The 23,352-nt window shown below is 45.3% G+C and overlaps 2 protein-coding genes across 2 annotated transcripts in view; one reads left to right on the top strand and one right to left on the bottom strand.

Moving 5' to 3' along the window:
• kiaa0513 (KIAA0513 ortholog) overlaps window positions 1–23,352 on the bottom strand; it is a 173,303-nt gene that overhangs the window by 12,470 nt on the left and 137,481 nt on the right. The gene's annotated exons all lie outside the window — the stretch shown is intronic.
• Window positions 1–23,352, top strand: part of rhpn2 (rhophilin, Rho GTPase binding protein 2) — a 62,561-nt gene that overhangs the window by 26,646 nt on the left and 12,563 nt on the right. The window contains exons 4-13 of the mRNA XM_072595775.1: window positions 59–134; window positions 1,559–1,636; window positions 5,358–5,482; window positions 6,162–6,328; window positions 9,325–9,512; window positions 10,498–10,654; window positions 12,360–12,479; window positions 20,070–20,261; window positions 20,364–20,440; window positions 22,383–22,529. Of these exons, the coding sequence (XP_072451876.1) occupies window positions 59–134; window positions 1,559–1,636; window positions 5,358–5,482; window positions 6,162–6,328; window positions 9,325–9,512; window positions 10,498–10,654; window positions 12,360–12,479; window positions 20,070–20,261; window positions 20,364–20,440; window positions 22,383–22,529 (1,327 nt within the window). The remainder of the gene's footprint in view (window positions 1–58; window positions 135–1,558; window positions 1,637–5,357; window positions 5,483–6,161; window positions 6,329–9,324; window positions 9,513–10,497; window positions 10,655–12,359; window positions 12,480–20,069; window positions 20,262–20,363; window positions 20,441–22,382; window positions 22,530–23,352) is intronic.

Raw genomic sequence — 23,352 nt, 5'->3', positions numbered from 1 at the left:
GACTGTTGTACCCACTGTCAGGATTTGCCTGAGTGTGTCTGTGATTTTTTTTTTGCAGGGCTGCACTCTGTTTTCCACTCATCCCACTGGGACTGAAGGAGACAAAGGAAGTTGACTTTGTGACGCCTTTGAGGGTAAGGCGAGAGTTGCTTTGGCTGTCAAGGAGATAGTTTCCTAGGCAACCAAACTTCTATTTATCCTGGATTTCATATTGAAACTTCAAATTGGAGCTTGCATTTCCATAGCACCTTTTACCATCTTGGGGCATTCCGAAGAACTGATGTAAGATCTCAGTAGGAGTGCAGGAAATCAAGCATGTGATGTTAGTACAGCAAGATCCCACAAACAATATCATCTGACCTTCTTTAAAAAATAACTTTGTCTGTGTCACTGTGTGTCTGGTAACAGTTTGGATGGGGGAGAGCTCCCTACCTGGGATTATTTATGGCTATCTGAGGAAATGGACACATTTTAAAATTGAAACAAAGATCCCAGTCATCATGAACTGGTACATTTTCTAGTAAAGCTGGCAAAGCTTCTAGTACGTGCCAATGACTCTGCACCTTCCCCTCATTAGAATCCGTTTTGTTTTCTCTTTCCTATGGGTTTTCCTGCAAATTATTCTTAGTGCAAGACAAAAAGTTTTTAGAAAATGTCTTTTCTCCTCAACATTCCAGTTCTATACCAAATAACTATGATAAAGGTGATATATAAATGCAGGTGGTAGATGTTGAGGAATCCTGTTACTGTTTACTAAATGTCAATACTGGGCCTTGGAGGAACAGGAGCACTGAATCCGTGGGGTATTAGGGATGCCCCCAAGGACGCCTCCTGGGGCCCACAGTGTGACAGGGACACTCCACCCCCTCCCAGGGATGTGAGGGGTGAGGGGGACCCAAGGGGTAACAAGTGAATCCCATTCCTGTGATGTGCACAAAGTATTTGCTGCTGTCACAGACACACATCCATGAGATCCCTGCTTGTGACCAATTTGATTTCCTGGTCCATTTACATAGAAACAGGACCAGGCCATTCTGCCCCTTGAGACTGTTCCACCATTCAGTGAGATCATGGCTGATCGGTGGCCTAATGCCACACACCTGCCTGTGACCCATATCCCTGAACACCTCCACTTAACAAACCTGTATCTATCCCATATTTAAAACTAATAACGAATCCAGCATTCACTGCTGTTTGTGGAAGAGAGTTCCAAACCCCTCCTTGCCTTTTGTGTGTAGAAGTGCTTCCTAACATCTCTGTATTGGTCGGACCTTCATTCTCCGACTACGGGTTAGGTTTTTAATGGCACATTTTCAAAAATCACTGACACCTGTCTCTTAACTCAGTGAATTTTGGGTGATGGATGGAATTGGAAAAGGGGTGGGGGGAGGCATTTCTGGAAGAGAATAGGAACACGATGGTGGTGAAGCCCATGTTGTCCGTAAGTCTTCTGTGACTGGTGTCCTTCCTCATTTTTCTTGGATTTCACTCATGTGAGCTTGCATTTACTCTGTCAGCTCCTTATGCCCTCTCAGTGCTTTGTTTCTCATTCCCACAGGATTTCATTGAGGAACACTACGGTGATGATCCAGCAGAATATGAGGATAAGATCCTGGATCTTATGGACCTGCGACAGGTTAGGACTCCGATCATGGGAGAATTGGGTTGGCTCTTCCACGTATAAGGGAGACCTGTGCTAACTATTCAGAGGCGAGCCAGTGGTCTGTAATGTGTAGATGTTACCCCCTAATCCCAATGGAGCTGTGTGCAGTGGAAGGAGCAGGCCAGCCATGTGCTGGGGAGGCTGTGGTGCAGTGGGCTAGTAATCAAGAATTCCAGGCTCATGTTCTGGGGCCATAGGTTCGAAACCCATCCTGGCAGATTACGAAATTTGAATCCAGTAAAATGCTAGTCTAATGATGACCATGAAACTATTATCAATTGTCTGGAAAAGCTCCTCTGGTTCATTTTATATATTATATAAATTATATATTAATGATTTGGATGAGGGAACCGGGGGAATTCTAGCGAAGTTTGCCAATGATACGAAGTTAGGTGGACAGGCAGGTAGTACTGAGGAAGTGGGGAGGCTACAGAAGGATCTAGACAGGTTGGGAGAGTGGTCCAGGAAATGGCTGATGGAATTTAACGTGAGCAAGTGCGAGGTCTTGCACTTTGGCAAAAAGAATAAAAGCATGGACTACTTTCTAAATGGTGAGAAACTTAATAAAGCCAAAGCACAAAGGGATCTGGGAGTGCTAGTCGAGGATTCTCTAAAGGTAAACATGCAGGTTGAGTCTGTGATTAAGAAAGCGAATGCAATGTTGTCTCTTAAGAGGGTTGGAATATAAAAGCAGAGATGTACTACTAAGACTTTATAAAGCTCTGGTTAGGCCCCATTTGGAGTACTGTGTCCAGTTTTGGTCCCCACACCTCAGGAAGGACATACTGGCACTGGAGCGTGTCCAGCGGAGATTCACACGGATGATCCCTGGAATGACAGGTATAGCATATGAGGAACGGCTGAGGATACTGGGATTGTATTCGTTGGAGTTTAGAAGATTAAGGGGAGATCTAATAGAGACGTACAAAATAATACATGGCTTTGAAAAGGTGGATGCTAGGAAATTGTTTCCGTTAGACGAGGAGACTAGGACCCGTGGACACAGCCTTAGAATTAGAGGGGGTCATTTCAGAACAGAAATGCGGAGACATTTCTTCAGCCAGAGAGTGGTGGGCCTGTGGAATTAATTGCCACGGAGTGCAGTGGAAGCCGGGACGCTAAATGTCTTCAAGGCCGAGATTGATAGGTTCTTGTTGTCTAGAGGAATTAAGGGCTACGGGGAGAACGCTGGCAAGTGGAGCTGAAATGCGCATCAGCCATGATTGGATGGCGGAGTGGACTCGATGGGCCGAATGGCCTTACTTCCACTCCTATGTCTTATGGTCTTATTTAGGGAAGGAAGCTTTTACATGTGACTCCAGACCACAGCAATGTTGTTGACTCGTAACTGTTGGGCATGGGCAATAGACGCTGGCCTAGCCAGTGACACCCATATCCTGAAACGGAATCAAAATATCCTGGTCATCTCCCTGGAAATGTTTTTCAGTGACAGCAGGAAAGTCAAAAACATCAGAAAGAGGAGGTCAGTCAGCCTCCGTAACGTACTCCACCTTTCAATAAGTTTGGGGCAGTTCTAGTTATAGACTCAGCCCCATTTTCCTGTGTGCCTCCATATCCCTGAACTCCCCCAGCCACCAGGAATCTGGTGCGGTGGCTTTGAATATTCTCAATAATCCAGCAGCACCACCCACCCCACCACTGCGCGCACCAACCCCCCCCCCCCCCCCCACATGCAAGAGAATTCCAAATGCCTCCTCACATTCAGCTTAAATGGGAGATTGCATTCTTTGCCAGAGTCTCCCTAGTTCTAGATTCTTCCAGCTGGGTAAACATTTTCTCTGTCTAGCCCCTCAGAATCTTGTGTTTCCAAGAAGATCACATTGTATTGTTCCAAATAATGACTATGGCACCAACTAACTTCAGCCCACGTTGTAAGATGAGTCTATATCCCAGGAGTCAGCTGAGTGAACTTGCACTGAACTGTCTCAAATGCAAGTATATCTTTCTTTAAGAAAAGAGATTAAAACTCTATATAGTACTCCAAATGTAATCTCACCAAAGGCATTTCTCGTGCATTGAAGGACAGCATTTAGTTTACCTTACTAATTACTTGCTGTGCATGCAGACTAATGTCTAGTTGTGGTATAAGAACAGGCATTAGAGGTTTGTTGATGGTGATCTGTTGGAGGTCTCTTTTTGTCACCCATGTTCAGATTGGCTAATTCAGAAAGCTGGATTTTATTAGGAATCCTCTCGATGTGTCAAGACTGCATTGACTCAGAGGTACAGCACGGAAACCGAGCTTTCAGTCCACCCTGTCCATGCTGACCAGATATCCCAACCCAATCTAGTCCCACCTGCCAGCACCCGGCCCATATCCCTCCAAACCCTTCCTATTCATATACCCATCCAGATGCCTTTTAAATGCTGTAATTGTACCAGCCTCCACCACTTCCTCTGGCAGCTCATTCCATACACATACCACCCTCTGCATGAAAAAGTTGCCCCTTCGGTCTCTTGTATATCTTTCCCCTCTCACCCTAAACCCATGCCCTCTAGTTCTGGACTCCCCCCACCCCAGGGAAAAGACTTTGTCTATTTATCCCTATCCATGCCCCTCATGATTTTATAAACCTCCTATAAGGTCAACCTTCAGCCTCTGATGCTCCAGGGAAAACAGCCCCAGCCTGTTCAGCCCCTCCCTGTAGCTCAGATCCTCCAACCCTGGCAACATCCTTGTAAATCTTTTGAGTTGATTAGTGAGGAAACTATGTTGAAAATACAAACATTTCTCGGACTCTGAACAAAACTGCAAGGGGCAGTTGTCAGTTGACACTAAAGTCAGATGTCTGACAAAGTCAGGCAAGGCAACAGCATCTTTCACTTGCTGAAGGTCATTCAGGAAGCAGTTACATTGTTAACAATACAATTCCTCCTGAGTGCAAGGCCAGATATCATCAGCTCACTTTCATGTCTAATGGAGAAAGTGTGAGATTCTCTCGATTATTGTGAAAGGGCTAGCATGTGAATGGCTGGTGGAATGGCCTCCTGCTGAGCATAAAACTGACAGAGGTCTCTCCATGTGCTGGTGAAACCAGCACTAGGGTCCTTCAGTATGTGATGGTCTCAAATAAATCCAGTTGGAAAATCAGGAGCAACATCCACCTTCCCCCCCCCCCCCCCCCCCCCCCCCCCAGGGAGCAGAGAATGTAGGGGATACACAGTGATTGTGAGAGGTGGAGGTGAGTTGCATCGACTCATTGAAAGGGGAAGCTGGACAACCACGAGAAAGCACTTAATGGGAGAATTTACTGATGATGAGAGATTGAGCAGCATGAGGAGATTCAGGTGGAGTATTGGCCCCAGCACAGATCAGACAGGCCAAATGGCTGTACCTCTATGATAACTTTCTGTGGGGACAGCTGAATGTTCCCAACACTTAGATCCAGGTATCTCAGAATTGTTACAGCACAGGAAGAGGCTTTTCAGCCCATCCTACCTGTACTGACAGAACAGCACTTCTGAGTGCAGTATTTGAGTTGGAGAGGGGCTCTGGGGCTCCCTGTACTCAGTCTGCAGCTGCCTTATCCTAGACAGTGAGCTGGTTACCAATGTGAATGAGTTTATTCACTCAGGAGGGACAGGAAAGGCTCCTGCTCACTGAATGTGCCTGTGTGATATAGCATTGCTCCTGTATTGGTGTCTGATTGAAATCTGCCCTGTGTATCTCCAGGCTGTCCGCACTCCGAGTCGGAATGTCCTGGGTGTCGACTTGCTGATATCCTACTACAATCAGCTCAGCTTCTTGGAGAGTCGTTTCCTGCAGCCTAACAAACACCTGGGTGTCTTCTTCACCTGGTAATGAACCATGGCGGTGTCTCTCTCTCTCTCTCTCAATCCCCTCCCCCACACCCACTTCATTGAACATACATGTTAAACCTGTCTTTCCAGCCAGCTCAATGCTTGTCTTTAGCTTTGTTAATGAGAGTATTAGCATTTTGGGGCAGTTCTTTAACCACTTCTACATCTGATTAAGAATGTGCATTTATATTGTGTTCCACATGTGAACACCACATTCTAAGTGCGGTGGGTCTGTTGTGCTTTTCCAGCACCCCACACTCAACCCTAATCTCCAGCATCTGCAGTCCTCACTTTTGCTTATTCTAAGTGCAGCACTGAGGGAGCACTGCGCCATGTGGGAGGGTCAGCTATCTGTGCTTGGTGGGGGGTGTCTTGATCTGTACTTATCCCTTGAATAAAAACAGCTCCTCTATTGAGGTGCATTCCAGCAGTTCAAAAGGACAGGTCACTACCACCTTAAGGGCAACTAGAGACAGTCAATAAATGCTGGCCCAGCCAGTGACACCCACCTCCCACAAATAAATTTTAAAAATGCAGTGTTTTGATTAAGTCCTCCAGAGTACTGCTGTTGAGTTACAAGAGGTTTTGTGTCAAAGTCTTGTTTCTTTGATTGCTGTAAGATTTGAATTGTTTCCCCTCCCTGTGATTGTGATTGGACTGCTCTTCTTATTCCTAGGTATGACTCCTTTACTGGTGTGCCTGTATGCCAGCAACACCTCTCTCTGGAGAAGGCCAGCATTCTGTTTAATATTGCAGGCCTGTACACTCAGATTGGCACCCGCAGTGATCGCAAGACCCAGGCTGGTCTCGACAATTCCATTGATGCCTTTCAGAAAGCAGCAGGTCAGCATTCACACTGACCCTTCCCCCAACCCCTCACTCCCACATCCCAGACCCTCTTATCCTGGCATTTTCACCCAACCCACTTCGCTACTGACTTGGTAATTACCTACTTGGTAATTTCTGTTTATTCAGCAGGGTAAGGGTCACTCACTGTGTAACTGTACAGGGTCAGTGTTTATTCAGCAGGGTAAGGGTCACTCACTGTGTAACTGTACAGGGTCAGTGTTTGTACAGCAGGGTAAGGGTCACTCACTGTGTAACTGTACAGGGTCAGTGTTTATTCAGCAGGGTAAGGGTCACTCACTGTGTAACTGTACAGGGTCAGTGTTTATTCAGCAGGGTAAGGGTCACTCACTGTGTAACTGTACAGGGTCAGTGTTTATTCAGCAGGGTAAGGGTCACTCACTGTGTAACTGTACAGGGTCAGTGTTTGTACAGCAGGGTAAGGGTCACTCACTGTGTAACTGTACAGGGTCAGTGTTTATTCAGCAGGGTAAGGGTCACTCACTGTGTAACTGTACAGGGTCAGTGTTTGTACAGCAGGGTAAGGGTCACTCACTGTGTAACTGTACAGGGTCAGTGTTTATTCAGCAGGGTAAGGGTCACTCACTGTGTAACTGTACAGGGTCAGTGTTTATTCAGCAGGGTAAGGGTCACTCACTGTGTAACTGTACAGGGTCAGTGTTTGTACAGCAGGGTAAGGGTCACTCACTGTGTAACTGTACAGGGTCAGTGTTTATTCAGCAGGGTAAGGGTCACTCACTGTGTAACTGTACAGGGTCAGTGTTTGTACAGCAGGGTAAGGGTCACTCACTGTGTAACTGTACAGGGTCAGTGTTTATTCAGCAGGGTAAGGGTCACTCACTGTGTAACTGTACAGGGTCAGTGTTTGTACAGCAGGGTAAGGGTCACTCACTGTATCTCTGGTGTGAATTACCCCCAGTGATGATAGGTTTGTGTTAGCCATGGTAACTGAAGTGCGTGTGTTTGCCATGTTTATGATCCTGGGGAAAGTGGGGCAGCTGCTGTATATGATTCACCAACAAACCGTTCCAGGAATACTGTTGGGAAGAAGTCTGGTCCGTTTGGCTGTTTGTTTATAGACACAGGGCTGCTTGCTGTTCTCATGTGAAATATGAGGCAGCTGTGTGTGTAGCACCTGGGGTGGGATGTAGACAGACAGAAGCTGCTTCCTGTGCTCTCAGCTCTCCTCCAGATTTACACCCAGGCCTCTGAACTGAATGGAACTGACCAAGGTTCCAGTTCTTGATTTCCTCCAGTGACTAAGTGGAAGTCAGCAGCATGGAATAATCTGTGATACTGCCCTGGGAGTACCTTAGCACTCCGTTAGTAATGGAAGAACAAAGGAAGCCACTCAGCAGCCTCTTCAGTGGGTTACACTATTCAAGTGGATCCCAACTGATCTGTGTCTTGATCCACCCGGGGTTACATGATCTATGATCCCCTTGCCTCACAATTCCACGTTTATCTCAGGTTGAGATTCCCCTGTGATTACTGGACATGACTGCTTTCTTGAGGAGAGTTCCAAATCCTTTGCCCCTCTTTGTAAAGTGTGTTCCAAAAGGCTTGAGTCTTTTAAAAGCTGCTTTTGTTCCTGACCCCCTTCCCTCGTAGAAATCTTCCGTTCTCCCCCCCCCCCCCCCCCCCCCCCAACTCCTTCAGCCTTGCTCAAGAATTGAAGTCCAGCTCCAGCAAGCTATTAGGCAGGTGCTGTTCGAACTGCATGGAGGTGTCCAATGTCAGTGAAAAGAACTTGCTGCAAGTCCACAGGGCCTGAGACACAGTTACTGTCTCCCCACTTGAGTTATTTGCCATGAAGTGATTATAATCAAGATTCCTGTGATGAGGGGAAGTGGAGACAGTAGAATGGGTCTGTGCTGATTTTCTTCACTCATGATGTGGACATCACTGGCTGGGCTGACAATTATTACCTGTCCCTAGTTATACCTTGACAAGGTGGGGGTGAGCTGCAGTCCATGTGCTGTAACTAGACCCACAATGCCCATGTTTGTGGATGTGGTAACAGTGAAGTGGGCTGCTTTGTCCTGGATGGTGTCACGCTTTTTGTGTTGCTGGAGATGCACCCATTTCAGGTGAGTGAGGAATATTCCATCACACTCCTAACTTTTGCCTTGTAGATGGTGGATAGGCTTTGGAGAGTCAGGAGGTGTTATTCACTGCAGTATTCTTAGCTTCGGAGTTGCTTTTGTAACCACTGTTTGTGATGAGTCCAATTCAGTTTCTGGTCAATGGTAACCCCCAGGACTTTGATAGTGGGGGATTCAGAGATGGTAATGCCATTGAATGTCAAAGGGCAGTGGGCAGATTGTCTCTTACTGGCAATGATCCTTGCCTAGCATTTGTGAGACACAGATGTTACTCACATTTAAAAGAAATGAGAGGTAATCTCTTAGAAAAGTACAACTGTTTTAAGGCACTTGCTGGGGTACAGACAGTGAAGCTGTTTCCTTGGCTGGAGGCAGTAAGGGCACAGCTTTGGGACAGCATTCAGCAGGGTAGAAACGTCTGCACTTGATGTTATGAATCTTTGGAAATCTCTAAGCTTTGAGAGGACTGTGAATGCTCAGTCCTGATTGTGTGCAAATTGAGTCTGATGGACACTGAAGTTGAAGGATATGGAAAATTCAGCAACTGTGATGTGATGGAATGGTAAAGCAGGTTATTGAGTGGTAAGACAGACTGGTGATCCTGTGTCTTACATTGGACACACCTACATGCTGTATATTCAAGAGAAGTCACAACGCAGTGAGTTCCATTAACAAGAGGCTCTGCAAAAACTCTCCATAGTTTTGTTAGCTGTTGTCTGTTCAGTTCCTCTCTCTGGGTTATGTTATTTATCTTTGAGACAGTTAGGGGATTGTGGGACTGGATGAGGAAGAAGTGAACGGGTAGTGTGAGGCTCTGTCTGTGTGCTCCCTAGATCTCACCTACAGTCTTGACATCACTGTTTTCAGGGGTGCTGAATCACCTGAAGGAAACCTTCACTCACACCCCGAGTTTCGACATGAGCCCCTCAATGCAGAACATGCTGATCCGTTTGATGTTGGCCCAGGCTCAGGAGTGTGCCTTTGAGAAAATGGTTCTGCCTGGAATCCACAACCAGTTCTTCAACCTGCTGCGGGTAGCACAAGAAGCTGCCAAGGTAGGTGGCATTGTTCAGTTTATATCATTGGACAGGTAGTTATTTCCCATTGCTCCTGAAGATGGTGGTCAGCCATCTTGAATACAACTGGCAGCTCACAAACTGAGTCAGCCACATTACTCTGGGTCTGGAGTCACATGTAGGCCAGACCAGGGAAGGATGGCAGATTTCCTTCCCTGAAGGACATTAGTGACTCAGATTTCTCAATATTCTGTCATTAAATGGTCCCCATTAGGACTACTTTTATTCCAGATTGATTTTAATAAAAGCCATTTAAATTCTCCCAACTATTACAGGGGGATTTGAACTTCTGCACTGAGGACATTAACTAGATCTTGGGATTATTATTTATTCCTTTTTTTGGGAAATGGATGCCCATCCCTAAATGCCCAGAGGGTAGTTAAGAGTTTACCATGTTGCTGTGGGTCCAGAGTCCCATCTAGGCTAGAGCAGGCAATGATGTCCCTAAAAGGACATCAGTAAGCCAGACAACATTCAATAACAACTGACATTCCCAGATTGTTGTTGTATTCAGGTAATACCATTTGCTTCGATGGGATTGGAATCAGTGCTCCCAGAATTTTAGCCTGAGCCTCTGGATTACTGCCTCGCATTGCTCGGTTAGTAATGGGACTGCACTGTTTGCCAGGCTCCTCCCTACTCGATACTGCTTGGTGCTGATTTGCTGGGATGTGGGCATCGCTGGTTAGGCTAGCATTAATTGTCCATATCTAGTTGCCTGTAGGTATGTGTGTGGGAACACCCTCACGGGTGATCAGGAGCTGGCAGCAGGTAAGTGAAAAGTGATTAGGACAAACCGATATCCCAGAGTGTTGGCAATCAATGATGCATATCTGAAACACAGTTACTGTCATTTGGGGAACACTTCAGGTGAATTGCACACAACCAGAGTGATTGCTGATTTTGCAAATGGAGGTTTTTTCACAGATGGACTCAGTTAATGTTTTTGCTCTGGATTTTCTAGGTGTCTGACGTGTACAGCACTGTTCATCAGTCCATTACACAGGCTCCAATCAAGGAGCATGTCCCTTTAGCCTGGTCATACACTGTGCAGGTCAAGCTGGAACATTACAGAGCGCTGGCCCATTACTTTGTGGCTGTAGCAATGCTGGATCATCAGTGTGAGTACTGTGCACTGTCAGCTGGATGTGGGCACTGTGGCTGCTAAGAGAAAACAGCAATCGCTAGAGAAATTAGTCTGAGAGCATCTGTGCATGCAGTTCTGAAGAAGGGTCCCTTGACTCAAAACATTGACTCTGTTTCTCTCTCCACAGGTGCTGTCAGAGCTGCTGAGTTTCTCCAGTAATTTCTGTTTTTGTTTCCGATCTCCAGCATCTGCAGTTCTTTGTTTTATTTTAGTGGCTGGAAGGAGGCCAGCTGTAAATATTCACTTTCTGCAGTCAAATAGCCCGTCCATAACAACCATCACACAGAGGCAGCAGACTGGAAATCAAGGCCCACTGTTCCCAGAATCATCCAGGGCAATCAGCAACTGTTGCCCTGTCACTCCATTAGTGAAAACTCCTGATGAAGGGCTCTTGCATAAAGCATCGATTCTCCTGCTCCTCTGATGTTGCCTGATCTGCTGTGCTTTTCCACGACCACACTCTGGTCTCTAATCTCCAACATCTGCAGTCCTCACTTTCTCCTAGTTAAAACTCCAGCCTCTTCTAAAGCCCTTGTATAAGCACATGCTGATCGAACCACAAAAACATGGGTGTACTGGGCAGAGGGAACAACAGGGAAGGTAGTTCAGCATTCCCTGTCCACAGATTACTGAGGTGATCTTTTTGCTGACTAAGGAAGCTGTCTCTCCATTTCCTTTTCAAGGTTCTTTCCCTTGTTTGCAGGAGGCACAGGGTTACTGCTTCACACTAACAAATACCTCTGATTTATTCATTAAAATCACAGTTTACAGCATATGGTGAGGGGAAATAAAATGGCTCTCCTCAGACCTGAGATGGTGTTTACTGAGGAGAAAAAAATGGCAGCTTCCCTTATTAGGGTTAGAATCTCTACAGTGTTGAAACAGGCCCTTCGGCCCAACAAGTCCACACTGACCCTCCAAAGAGTATCTCGCCCAAACCCATTTACTCATGCACATAACTTATACATCCCTGAACACTTTGGGCAGTTTAGCATGGCCAATTCACTTAAGCTGCACATTGTTGGACTGAGGGAACCCATGCAGACAGAGGGAGAATGTGCAAACTCCACACAGTCCCCGAGGCTGGAATCGAACCTGGATCCCTGGTGCTGTGAGGTAGCATGCTAACTACTGAGCCACTGTGCTGCCCTTCTGGAGGTCTGATAGTTTCTAATGAAATGTTCACACCTACAAGCCATCCAGTTGCCTGGGAGCCAATCACCGTTGTCACCATTTCACAGACCAATCAGCTCCTTGTTGCTTACTGAATCTCCCTTTGTAACACAGCCCCTTGCTCCAGCTCTGCTTTGATGGGGAAGCAGTGTAAACTGCACTAACAGTCCATGTCAGGTTCCTTTTGAAAGGTACAGCAATCCTTCAGTATTCATTGGCTTTTAAAACAGTTCTTCTACTATTTCCATTCACAATCTGTAACACAAATATGAAAAGATACTGTATGTATGTAACTGTCAGTGTCGTATTTGTGTACAGTCTTGAGAGGGTGAGAATTAATCAATGTGTATTGCAAAGGATAATCTGTAGCTGTTCATTAGCAGTAACATGTCCACTGTGTTTGTGTTCTCTATTCCATGTTGTAGTATCATGTCCACTCTTGTTCTCTCCCCGTGTAGCGGTGCTGTGTTCACTGTCTTCATGTTCTCTCCCTGTGCCTGTTGTAGTGAATTCCCAGGATGACACTGACCAACAGGAGATGCTTCTCTACCAGCTCTATGATGCAATGCCTGATGGCCTCGCACCACTTTCCATTCTGAGAAGCAAAGAGGAACGTAAACGTGTAGGTAAGAAACAGCAGCCTTTAGTTCAGATATCCGTTTCCAGCACACTGGGTTCCGCCTGTAAGAATTGCTTGTTGAGAAGCTAATGGAATGGTTTTGAGAGAGTTTCTTACAGCAACACTTTCTAGAACCAACTGGAGGGCAGGTTATGTTAGACTTGGTGTTCTATAAAGTGACAACATTAATGACCTCAAAGAGAAGGCATCCCTTCAAGTTTGAGTGAGGTGGGTTTTGAGGGAAGTGTATCAGAACCAGAATGGTCTTGACAAGGTGCTTGTGGAAAGGATGTTTCTTTTTGTGGGTCAGTCCAGTCCACGACTAGGGGGCAGTGTTTTTAAATTAGGAATCACCTTTTTAGGACCGAACTGAGGGGAATTTGAGGGTTGAGAGACTTTGGAACTTTGTCTCGAAAGGTGATAGAACATTACAGTTTAGTACAGGCCATTTGGCTCTTGATGTTGCACCAACCTGTGAAATTAATCTGATGTCCATCTAACCTATACCATTCCATTATTATCCAAATGTACGTACAATGTCCAGTGAAATACCTTTTTAACGCTGGAGAGTCTACTACTGTTGCAAGCAGGCTGTACCATGTCCTTACTACTTAGTAAAGAAACTACCTCTGATATACCCTAACTCTATCGCACCTCAATTTAAAGCTATGTCCCTCATGTTAGCCCTCACTGTCCACCCTATCTAACCCTTTGATTATCTTATACGTTTCGATCAAGTCACCTCTCAACCTCCTCTGCAATGCAAACAGCCTTATGTCCCTCAACCTTTCCTCATAAGACCTTCCTTCCATACCAGGCAATGTCCTAGTAAATCTCCTCTGCACCCTTTCCAAAGCTTCCACATCCTTCCTATAATGCGGTGACCAGAACTGTACACAGTACTCTAGGTGTGGCCGCACCAGTGTCTTGTACAGCTGAAGCATGATCTTGTGGCTCCGAAACTCAATCCCCTTACCAATAAACACCATATGCCTTCTTAACAACCCTATCGACCTGGGTGGCGACTTTCGGGGTTTATGCACCTGGGCACCGAGATCTCTCTGCTCAGCTAAACTGCCAAGAATTGTACCATTAGCCCAGAATTCTGCATTCCTGTTACTACTTCTGAAATGAACTATCTTGCACATTTTCGGTATTAAGCTCCACTTGCCACTTCTCAGCCTAGATCTGTATCTTATCTATGTCCCTCTGTAACCCACAACACCCTTCAGCACTACCCACAACTCTGCCTACCTTAGTGTCATCTGCAAATTTAGTAACCCATCCTTCTACACCCACCTCCAGATCATTTATAAAAATGACAAACAGCAGTGGCCCCAAAACTGGTAACTGAGCTGCAGATGAATATTTCCCATCAACCATCACCCTCTGTCTTATTTCAGCTAGCCAATTTCTGATCCAAACTGCTAAATCACCTTCAATCCCGAAACACTGTTTTATGCAATAGGCAACCATGTGGAACCTTATCAAATGCCTTCCTGAAGTCTATATACACCACATCAACGGCTTTACTTTCATCCACCTGTTTTGTCACCTTCTCAAAGAACTCAAAGTTAGTGAGGCATGACCTACCCTTCTCAAAACTGTTGACTATCCCTAATCAAATTCTTCCTTTCTAGATGATTATAAATCTCTTAACCTTTTCCAACACCTTAGCCACAACCAAAGTAAGGCTCACTGGTCTATAATTACCAGGGTTGTCCCGACTCCCCTCCTTAAACAAGGGAACAACATCTGCTATCCTTCAGTCTTTTGGCACTAGTCCTGTAGACAATGACAAAGATCGAAGCCAAAGGCTCTGCAATCTCCTCCCTTATCCTCCGAGGATAAATCCCATCTGGCCCTGGGGTCTTATCTACTTCATAGATCTTCCAAAATTGCTAAAACCTCCTCTTTGTCAACCTCTGTCCCATCTAATCCTGTAGCCTGTATCACTATATTCTCACTAACATTGCCCTTTTCCAATGTGAATACTGACGAAACGTATTCGTTAAGCACTTCCCTGATGTCCTCCGATTCCACACACAACTTCCCACTACTATCTTTGACTAGAGTAAGATTAGAGCCAACCTTTTATTCCTGATAAAAGGCCTTAGGATTTTCCTTGATCCTATTCGCCAATAACTTCATGTCCCTTCCTGGCTCTTCTTAGCCCTCTCTTGCAATCTTTTCTTGCTAATTTATAACTCTCAAGCCCCCTAACTGAGCCTTCACTCCTCATCCTCACATAAGCCTTCCTCTTCCTCTTGACAACAGCTTCAACTTCTTGAGTAAACCATGGCTCCTTTTCTCGACAACTACCTCCCTGCCTAATAGGTGTATACTTATCAAGGACCTGCAGTAGTTGTTCCTTTGAATAAGCTCCACATTTCACGTGTGCCTATCTTCTGCAGTTTCCTTCCCCATCCTATGCATCCTAAATCTTGCCTAATCACATCATAATTGCCTTTCCCCAGTTGTACCTCTTTCCTTGTGTTATATACCTATCCCTGCCCATTGCTTTGTAAACGCAACTGAATTGTGGTGACTATCAAAGTGCTCACCTACCTCCAAATCTAACACCTGAACATCTTACCCAGTACCGAATCCAATATAGCCTCGTTCCTTGTTGGCCTGTCTACATACTGTCAGGAAACCCTCCTGCACACATTGAATAAAAACTGACTCATCTAAACTACTTGAAATTTTGTATTTCCAGTCAATGTTGGGGAACAACTACCCTGGGGAGGCAGGTCATTTAACATAGGTTGTGTTTCGTGTTAGGTGGCTAATTGAAGGTTGTGGGAGTAGATGGGAATGTGGAATTTGAAACACAAACACATCAGCTGTGATTTTCTCGAATAGTGAAGTGGACATGATGGGCCAAATAGTCAAATCCTAATCCTAATGTGTATATTTGAATGTGCGGGGTTAGAGGAAAGAAGCAGGAGAATGAACATCTTCCTCAGAACCATTCAGTGAGCCAGTGCAGACATTGTGGGCTAAATGGCCTCCTGCTGCTGTACTGTAACAGGTCTATAATTATTATTGCAAATTGGGAATTGTATTTAGAATGCAAATTTGAGAGAAAGTGTGAAGAAAGAATAAAGAGTATCCTGCACCCCTTCTGAGAATGAAGCTGCAGATAAATACAAGATAGCCTTCAGGATAATTTCAGGAAGACCCATCAAGGAAACTGAATAATTCTGACTGTAATGCCGACCCTCACCAGAAGCAGCCAGTCCTTCGTATCACAAAAACACCAGTTAACCATTCCCTAAGGCTCTCACCTATGAACCAAACTTACTCTTGGTTCAAGGTTGGTGTAAGGATTTGTAGCTAGTGTGCCAGCTGCAGTTGTGGAACTGACAGCTAGACTTCTCCGACCACTCAGATTCATGACAGCCCATAAACAGAGCCCTGGTCAGACAATAACTCATCAGGACAAAAGACCCAATATCCATCATGTGCAGGACAAACGTGGTGTACAAGATTCCACACAGAGATTGCACAAGACACAATATAGGACAAACAGGCAGAGAACTAGTGATCCACATCCATGAACATCAACTAGCCACTAAATGTCACAACTAGCTGTTCCTAGTAGCTATACACATAGATAAGGACCACTAATTTGACTGGGACAACACAACGATCATAGGACAGCCAGAGAATTCCTAGAAGCATGGCACTCTTCCATGGACTCTATCAATAAAGACATTGACCAAGAGTTAATATACTGACCACCGCAACAAACAACTGGAAACAGTGGGAACAAAACAAAATAAGTTCCAACAACCAAAGTCAGACTCACTAGTCTATCATTACCAGGGTTGTCTCTACTCCCCTTCTTGAACAAGGGAATAACATTTGCTATCCTCTGGTCTTCTGGCCCTATTCCTGTAGACAATGACGACATAAAGATCAAAGCCAAAGGCTCGCAATCTCCTCCCTGACTTCCCAGAGAATCCTAGGATAAATCCCATCTAGCCCAGGGGAATTAACTATTTTCACACTTTCCAGAATTGCTAACACCTCCTTGTGAACCTCAATCCCATCTAGTCCAGTAGTCTGTTTCTCCGTATTCTTCTCAACAACATTCTTTTCCCAGTGTGAATACTGACAAAAAGTATTCATTTATCACTTCCCCTATCTCCTCTGACTACACGCACAACTGTCCTTGATTGGCCCTAATCTTAGTCTTGTCATTCTTTTGTCCCTTATATTCCTATAGAAAGTTTTAGAGTTTTCCCTGATCTTTTACCAATGACTTTTCATGTCCCTACCTCGCTTGTCTTAGTTCTCTCTTCTGGTCTTTCCTGGCTACCCTGTCACTTTCAATCGCCCAACGAGCCTTCACATTTCACCCTAATATAAGCCACCTTCCTCTTGACAAGAGATTCAACTTCCTTGGTAAACCATGGCTCCTGCGCTTGACAACTTCCTGCCTGCCTGACCAGTACATACTTATCAAGGACACACAATAGCTGTTGCTTGAATAAGCTCCACATTTCAAGTGTGCCTATCCCCTGCAGTTTCCTTCCTTCCTCCCCCCCCCTCCTATGCATTCTAAATCTTGTCTAATCGCATCGTAATTGTCTTTGCCCCGCCTTTAACTCCTGCCCTCTGGTGTACACCTGTCCCTTTATATCGCTAAAGTAAACCTAACCAAATTGTGGTCACCATTACCGAAGTGCTCACTGACCTCCAAATCTAACACCTGGCCATGTTCCAAATTCCCCAGTCCCAAATCTAATGTGGCCGCGCCCCTTGTTGGCCTGTCTACATGCTGTGTCAGAAAATCCTCCTGCATACAATGGACAACCTGACCCATCTAAAGACTAATAGACTGGTCTGTTACGATAAGACCATAAGACACAGGAGTGGAAGTAAGGCCATTCGGCCCATCGAGTCCACTCCGCCATTCAATCGTGACTGGGCAATTCAACATTATATATCCATGCTGTACATCTCTATGACTCTATAAAATCAAGCAAAGCCCCAAAGGTATTTTCTGAAAACACCAAAAGCAAGATAATATGATGGAAAGGATAGAGTCAGCAAACAAAAAGCTAACATTTGTAGAGGTGGATGGTGTGGGAAAGCTCACTTGGCATCTCTTTCCATACAAGAGAGAGGGTGCAGACATTTTAATCAAGGAGAAGCTAGAAGTATTGATTGGTATAGACGCACAATCAGAGCAATTGTGAAAGGGCTCATTCTCTCTGAAAGTGAAGGGTAAGCAGGCATGATTACTTGAATGGCCTACTCCTGTTCCTGTTCATTATAGTAGAAGCTGTGACTAGTTTTCCAATAATCTCTGGTTACTGGTTTGGAGAATTGCTAACGTTATAGCATTGTTTAAAAAGATGGGTAGTATGAGTAATTGTAATCTAGTCCACCTAATGTGCGAGCTGGGAAAATTTCAGAGACACGGTCATTTAGACCAACAAGGGCAGCAGTGATTGGTGAAGGGAAGGAACGTTTTGGAGAGTAGTGCTGTGCAAGTGATACGGGTAACATGGTTTCTTGAGGCTTTTGATAAAATGCCACACAACAGATTGGTCAGAAAAGTTAAAACCAATGGCATCCAAGGACCAAGACTAAGTTGGTTTGCAGTCGTTTCATTCCCTTTCTAGGTGACATCCTCATTGCTGTGGACTCTCCTGCCTTACTTCAGTTGTGGGTAAAGAGTTGGAGAAGGTTAAAACAAATAGCATTTATAATAATCTTGAAAGGAATAAGTTGATTAGGGATAGTCAGCATGGTTTGGTGAAGGGTACGTCGTTGCCTCCCACATCTTACTGAAAAGGTCTTTGAGAAGGTGATCAAACAGGGGGATGAGGGTAAAGCCATTGAGGTGTATATAGATTTCAGTAAGGCGTTTGATAAGGTTTTGCAAGGTCGGCTTCTGCACCAAATACAGAGGCATGGGATTGGGGGGCATTTAGTGGTTTGGATCAGAAATTGGCTAGCTGAAAGAAGACAGAGGGTGGTAGAAGGATGGGTTTGTGGACGAGAATGGTCAGTAGAGTTGTGGATAGTGCCAAAGGATGTTGTAGGTTATAGAAGGACGTAGGTAAGCTGCAGAGCTGGGCCGAGAGGTAGCAAATGGAGTTTAATGCAGAAAAGTGAGAGGTGAATCACTTTGGAAGGAGTAACAGGAATGCAGAGTTCTGGGCAAATGGTAAGGTTCTTGGTAGTCTAGATGAGCAGAGGGATCTCTGTGTCCAGGTACATAGATCCTTTAAAGTTGCCACCCAGGTTGATAGGGCTGTTACGAAGGCGTACGGTGTGTTAGCTTTTATTAGTAGTGGGATCAAGTTTTGGAACCATGAGGTCCTACTGCAGCTGTACAAAATTCTAGTGCGGCTGCACTTGGGAGTATCGCATGCAGTTCTGGTCACTATTATAGGAAGGATGTGGAAGCTTTGGAAAGGGTTCAAAGGAGATTTATTTAGGATGTTGCCTGGTATCGAGGAAAGGTTGAGGGACTTGAGGCTGTCTTTGTTAGAGAAGGAGGTTGAGAAGTGATTTAATTGAGACATATAAGATAATTTAAAGGGTTAAATCGGGTGGACAGGGAGAGCCTTTTTCCTTGGATGGTGATGGCTAACATGAAATATAGCTTCAAACTGAGGGGTGATAGATACAGGACAGATGTCAGAGGTAGTTTCTTTACTCGGAGTAGCAGGGGCGTGGAACACACTGCCTGTAACAGTTGTAGACCCGCCAGATTTACAGGCGTTTAAGTGGTCATTGGGTAGGCATATGGACGAGAATGGAATAGTGCAGATTAGATGGGCTCCGGATTGGTTTCACAGAGTGGAACAACATTGCCAGCTGAAGGGTCTGTACTGTGCTTTAATGTTCTGGACCCTTCGGTCCAACTCCTCCATGCCAACCAGATATCCTAAATTAATCTAGTCCCATTTGCCAGCACTTGGCCCATATCCCTCTAAGCCCTTTCTATTCATATACCATCCAAATGCCTATTAAATGCTGTAGCTGTACCTGCCTCCACCACTTCCTCATTCCATACATGAACCACCCTCTGCATGGTAAAGTTGCCTCTTGAGTCCCTTTTTAAATCTGTGCCCTCTCTTATCTGGACTTCCCCAGCCCAGGGAAAAGCCTATCTATTTACCTTATCTATGCCCTCATGATTTTATAAGCCTCCTATAAGGTCACTCCACAGCCTCTGACGCTCCAGGGAAAACAGCCCCAGCCTGTTCAGCCTCTCCCTATAATCCTCCCTCAAATCCTCCAACCCTGGCAACATCCTTGTAAATCCTTTCAAGTTTCACAACATCCTTCCTGTCACAGGGAGACCAGAATTGAATACAATATTCTAAAGGTGTCTTGGACATCTGAGTATCTAGATTCTTAGGAATGTATTTGTTCTGAAGTGTCACTAAATCCTAGACTGTCTGCTACAGCTCTGATATTTCCCTTAAAAAGGAGAGTTTTAAAATCTTGAGTATTCTGATGAATGGACTAGTGGGTTGACAAAAATCCGGTTTCAGTCAAGGTGGGCTGGGAGATTTTCCTTTGTGTCTGCATTGAGGTCTTCCTCACAGATGTTCTGTGTTTACAGGGAAAGCACACTTAAGGAAGGCCATAATAGGCCATGAGGAAGCTATGAGAGTTCAAAATCTCTGCAAATCCCTAAAGAAGATAGAGATCCTACAGGAGATCTTGAGAGTATCTCACAAACGCTCACTCACCAAGTATTCTGAACATGAACAGGAGGATGACTTTGACATGCTGAATGCCCCCAATATAATCGGTAAGGTTCTGTCATCTCCCTGTGAGTCTCTCTTGCTAATTCATTACTCAATCATTGCTCTGCCATCTCTGATGATTGTGTGGTTTTGTTTCCTTGCTGCAGCCAAAAGTGATCGAAAGATTGAAATAGTGCAGCCTCAGTTCTCCAAGGTGAAAGTGGGGGATTTTTTCCACAAGCTGGTATGTATTCAAGGCTGGAGGAGGGAGACATGGGGAAAGGGGAAGTGACTGGGATTCAAGGGGAGACTGGGGAGCCAGGGTCGGGACAGAAGAAAGAGAAGATGGCTGAAAAGAGGATTGGAGCAGGGGTTGGGAAGAGATGTGGAGCAGGAATCTGGGTGGGGAGGTGGGGTGGGTGGGGAAAATAGAGATAGAGGGCAAGAGAGCAATCAGGGATCTTTGCGGGGTAATTATCTATCTGGGAGCAGGGATTGGGGTGGCGGGGGAGGGAGAACTGGGATCAGAGGTCTGAGGGGCAGGGACCAGGGTGTGTTTTGGGTGAGGAAATTGGGTTCAGATGGGTGCAGGGGGAATCAAAGACTGGAAGCATACATGCGTGTGTAACTCCCAAACTGCGCTCCACCATATCCAATGCTGAGAACATTCCTCAGTGTGAGGAGATGTGACCCATCCTCCATGATGGCTATCCTTTGCTTCCATAATGATTGGTAAAGATGACTGACTGGAGAGGGGGTGAGGCTTACAGGCTAAGCTCAGTTTTAGCCCCACATGTAGCAACCAATCCAGTGATAACTATTGGACAGAACCCAGGATTCCTGTCTAACACCCTCTCCATGAGCACACTGCAGCCCAGCAGAGCCAAGACGAAGCCATAACTTAGTGGGAAATCAGTATTATGTGAAAAATACTGAAACAGCCATTTGGCCTGACAGTTCAGTGCTGGTTGTGATGCCGTACTTCCATCCACGTGTGTTTTCAATGCGCTCTCTGCCATTTGCTGATTGCATCTCTACCTGTGTTTAGTGTCCCACACAGGCTGCTATTGACTGAGCTCCCAAATAGTGACCTGCCTTCCACTCTTCAACGGCTACCCTTCAGTTTGTCAAAATAAACAAGACCAACATTTCAAAGAGCAGGTTGTTGCCGATCAGGAACATCAGACAATTCAATGGGGTGCAGGGCTTGTCACACTGGGTAGAGGTTTAAGGGTTCTGGAGGGAGGTAAGGGGGCAGCTGCATGTTCTGATTCAGGGAGTCTGCTGATGATTAAACCAATTCCTCTCCAATTACTCAACGTTAGTCCTGTCCTTAGACTTCTTTGGACTTTGTCTTGGATGATGAGCTTCTTCAAAGTTGTTGGAGCTGCACCCATCTAGGCTTTGACAAGGTTCATGGTTTTATGTGACTTTGTAGCAGTTTGAAGTAACTAAATGGCTTCCCAGATCATTTCAGAGGACAGTTAAGAATTGACTGCAGTATTGAGAGTCTGGAGTTGTGCAGGACAGACCAGGAGGATGAGGAAAGGAAAATACCCTAACTGGCATTAGTGAACCAGATTAGTTATTAAGATGTTCAATAGCGGTTTCATCACCATTACACCAGTTTTTAATTCAAAGTTTATACTGAATCCACATGTCATCATCTGCCAGGTTGGGACTGAATTCCATGTGCCAGGTCTTTAGCCAAGCTGTCAAGATCATGTGTCCCATAACAATAACCAGCACAAAAACCAAATTACTGGAAAAACTGATCAGGTCTGGCAGTATCTATGGAAAGAAATCACAGTTAATGTTTTGGGTTGAGTGATTCTTGTTCAGAAATCACTCTGCCTGGAGTTCTGAGGAAGGGTCACTTGACCCAAAATGTTAACTCTGATGTCACTCCACAGATGCTGCCAGACCTGCTGAGCTTTTCCAGCAATTTGTTTTTCTCTTTTATAGCACCCATAGTTCTTTCAGTTTTAGACCATAACCAGCGCTCCTGGATGAACAGCCTCTTAGCTCCCCTGGGTCCAATACCCTACCTGAAGCCAAACATCCTATAGAGTGCCACTGGCACAGCGAATCACCTGGTTAGCCGTGTAATCCTATTACCAATTCAAGTAGCGTATTCAGTCAGTTTGTTGGGCGTGGTGTTAATCTGTGGCTGATTTACGTCTCAGGGGCCGATTGGTGTGTTCTCAGCAAAACAGAAGTGGACAGCGCCTCGTAAAATCCAGTTGACAGCTGGAGACAGAGATCATGGATTCACCCTGCAAGGGGAGTCAGCTGTACAGGTTACAAGCTTGGATCCGACCAGTGACGCTGCTGTGAGTAAAGCCTCCCCTTTCTCTGCTAAAATAACGCTGCTGTGTGAGTAAAACCCAGCTGTTTGTTTCTCAATCCCATCTCTCATCTTTAACCGTACCAGATGGAGTATTTGCCAACCCTCAGGGTCTGTGCTGAGCTGTTAGACAGCTCAGCTCCACATTCTGTCCAGGGACAATGAGCATATGGCACCGAATCAGTGACCTGATCACAGCAGGAAGCCAGAACTGGGGATACTGAGCTTACTTCCCCTTATCGAGACTGAGGCTTGCTCTCACTCTAATTACACTTCAGCAAGAATGTCCACAAGTGTAAGATGCAGGAATTTGAGAATACCCAAGAATCCAGTCAGTGGGCAGAGACAGCCTGGCACAGATTTCACAGGTTGATATTCTGACTCCCTCCTTTGTGCTTCCCCAACCCCCCTCCTCCTTGCCTGAGAAAGGTGTGAGCAGCTTTTTTTTTAAGTATTTTTATTGAGAAAACAAGATTTTAATTTTTTTGACAAAATTACAAAACCGTATAACCATCTTATGACAATAACAGTAAACAAACTACTACTCTGCTCCACAAACCACTTTGGGGGTGGGGAGGGGGGGTCCTATGAAAATTACAATTCAATAAATAACTAAAACAAAACTAAATTAAACCAAGGTAAATTAAATTACATTCAGTTAAGTTACCACACTCAGCGCAATCCCACTAAAGCTTCCCACCACCGGGAGTATCAGTAGGCAAACCTGTATTTGTTCAGTATTCTTCCCCCCAAGGGCCCCTGGCCTGCCAGACATAACCCTCATGACTACACAAAGGCTCTGGTCAATA

Source organism: Chiloscyllium punctatum, chromosome 26, assembly GCF_047496795.1.
Source record: "Chiloscyllium punctatum isolate Juve2018m chromosome 26, sChiPun1.3, whole genome shotgun sequence".
Classification (NCBI taxonomy): domain Eukaryota; kingdom Metazoa; phylum Chordata; class Chondrichthyes; order Orectolobiformes; family Hemiscylliidae; genus Chiloscyllium; species Chiloscyllium punctatum.
The sequence above is the reverse complement of the archived record's forward strand: the minus strand, read 5'-3'. Positions and strand labels throughout refer to the sequence as shown.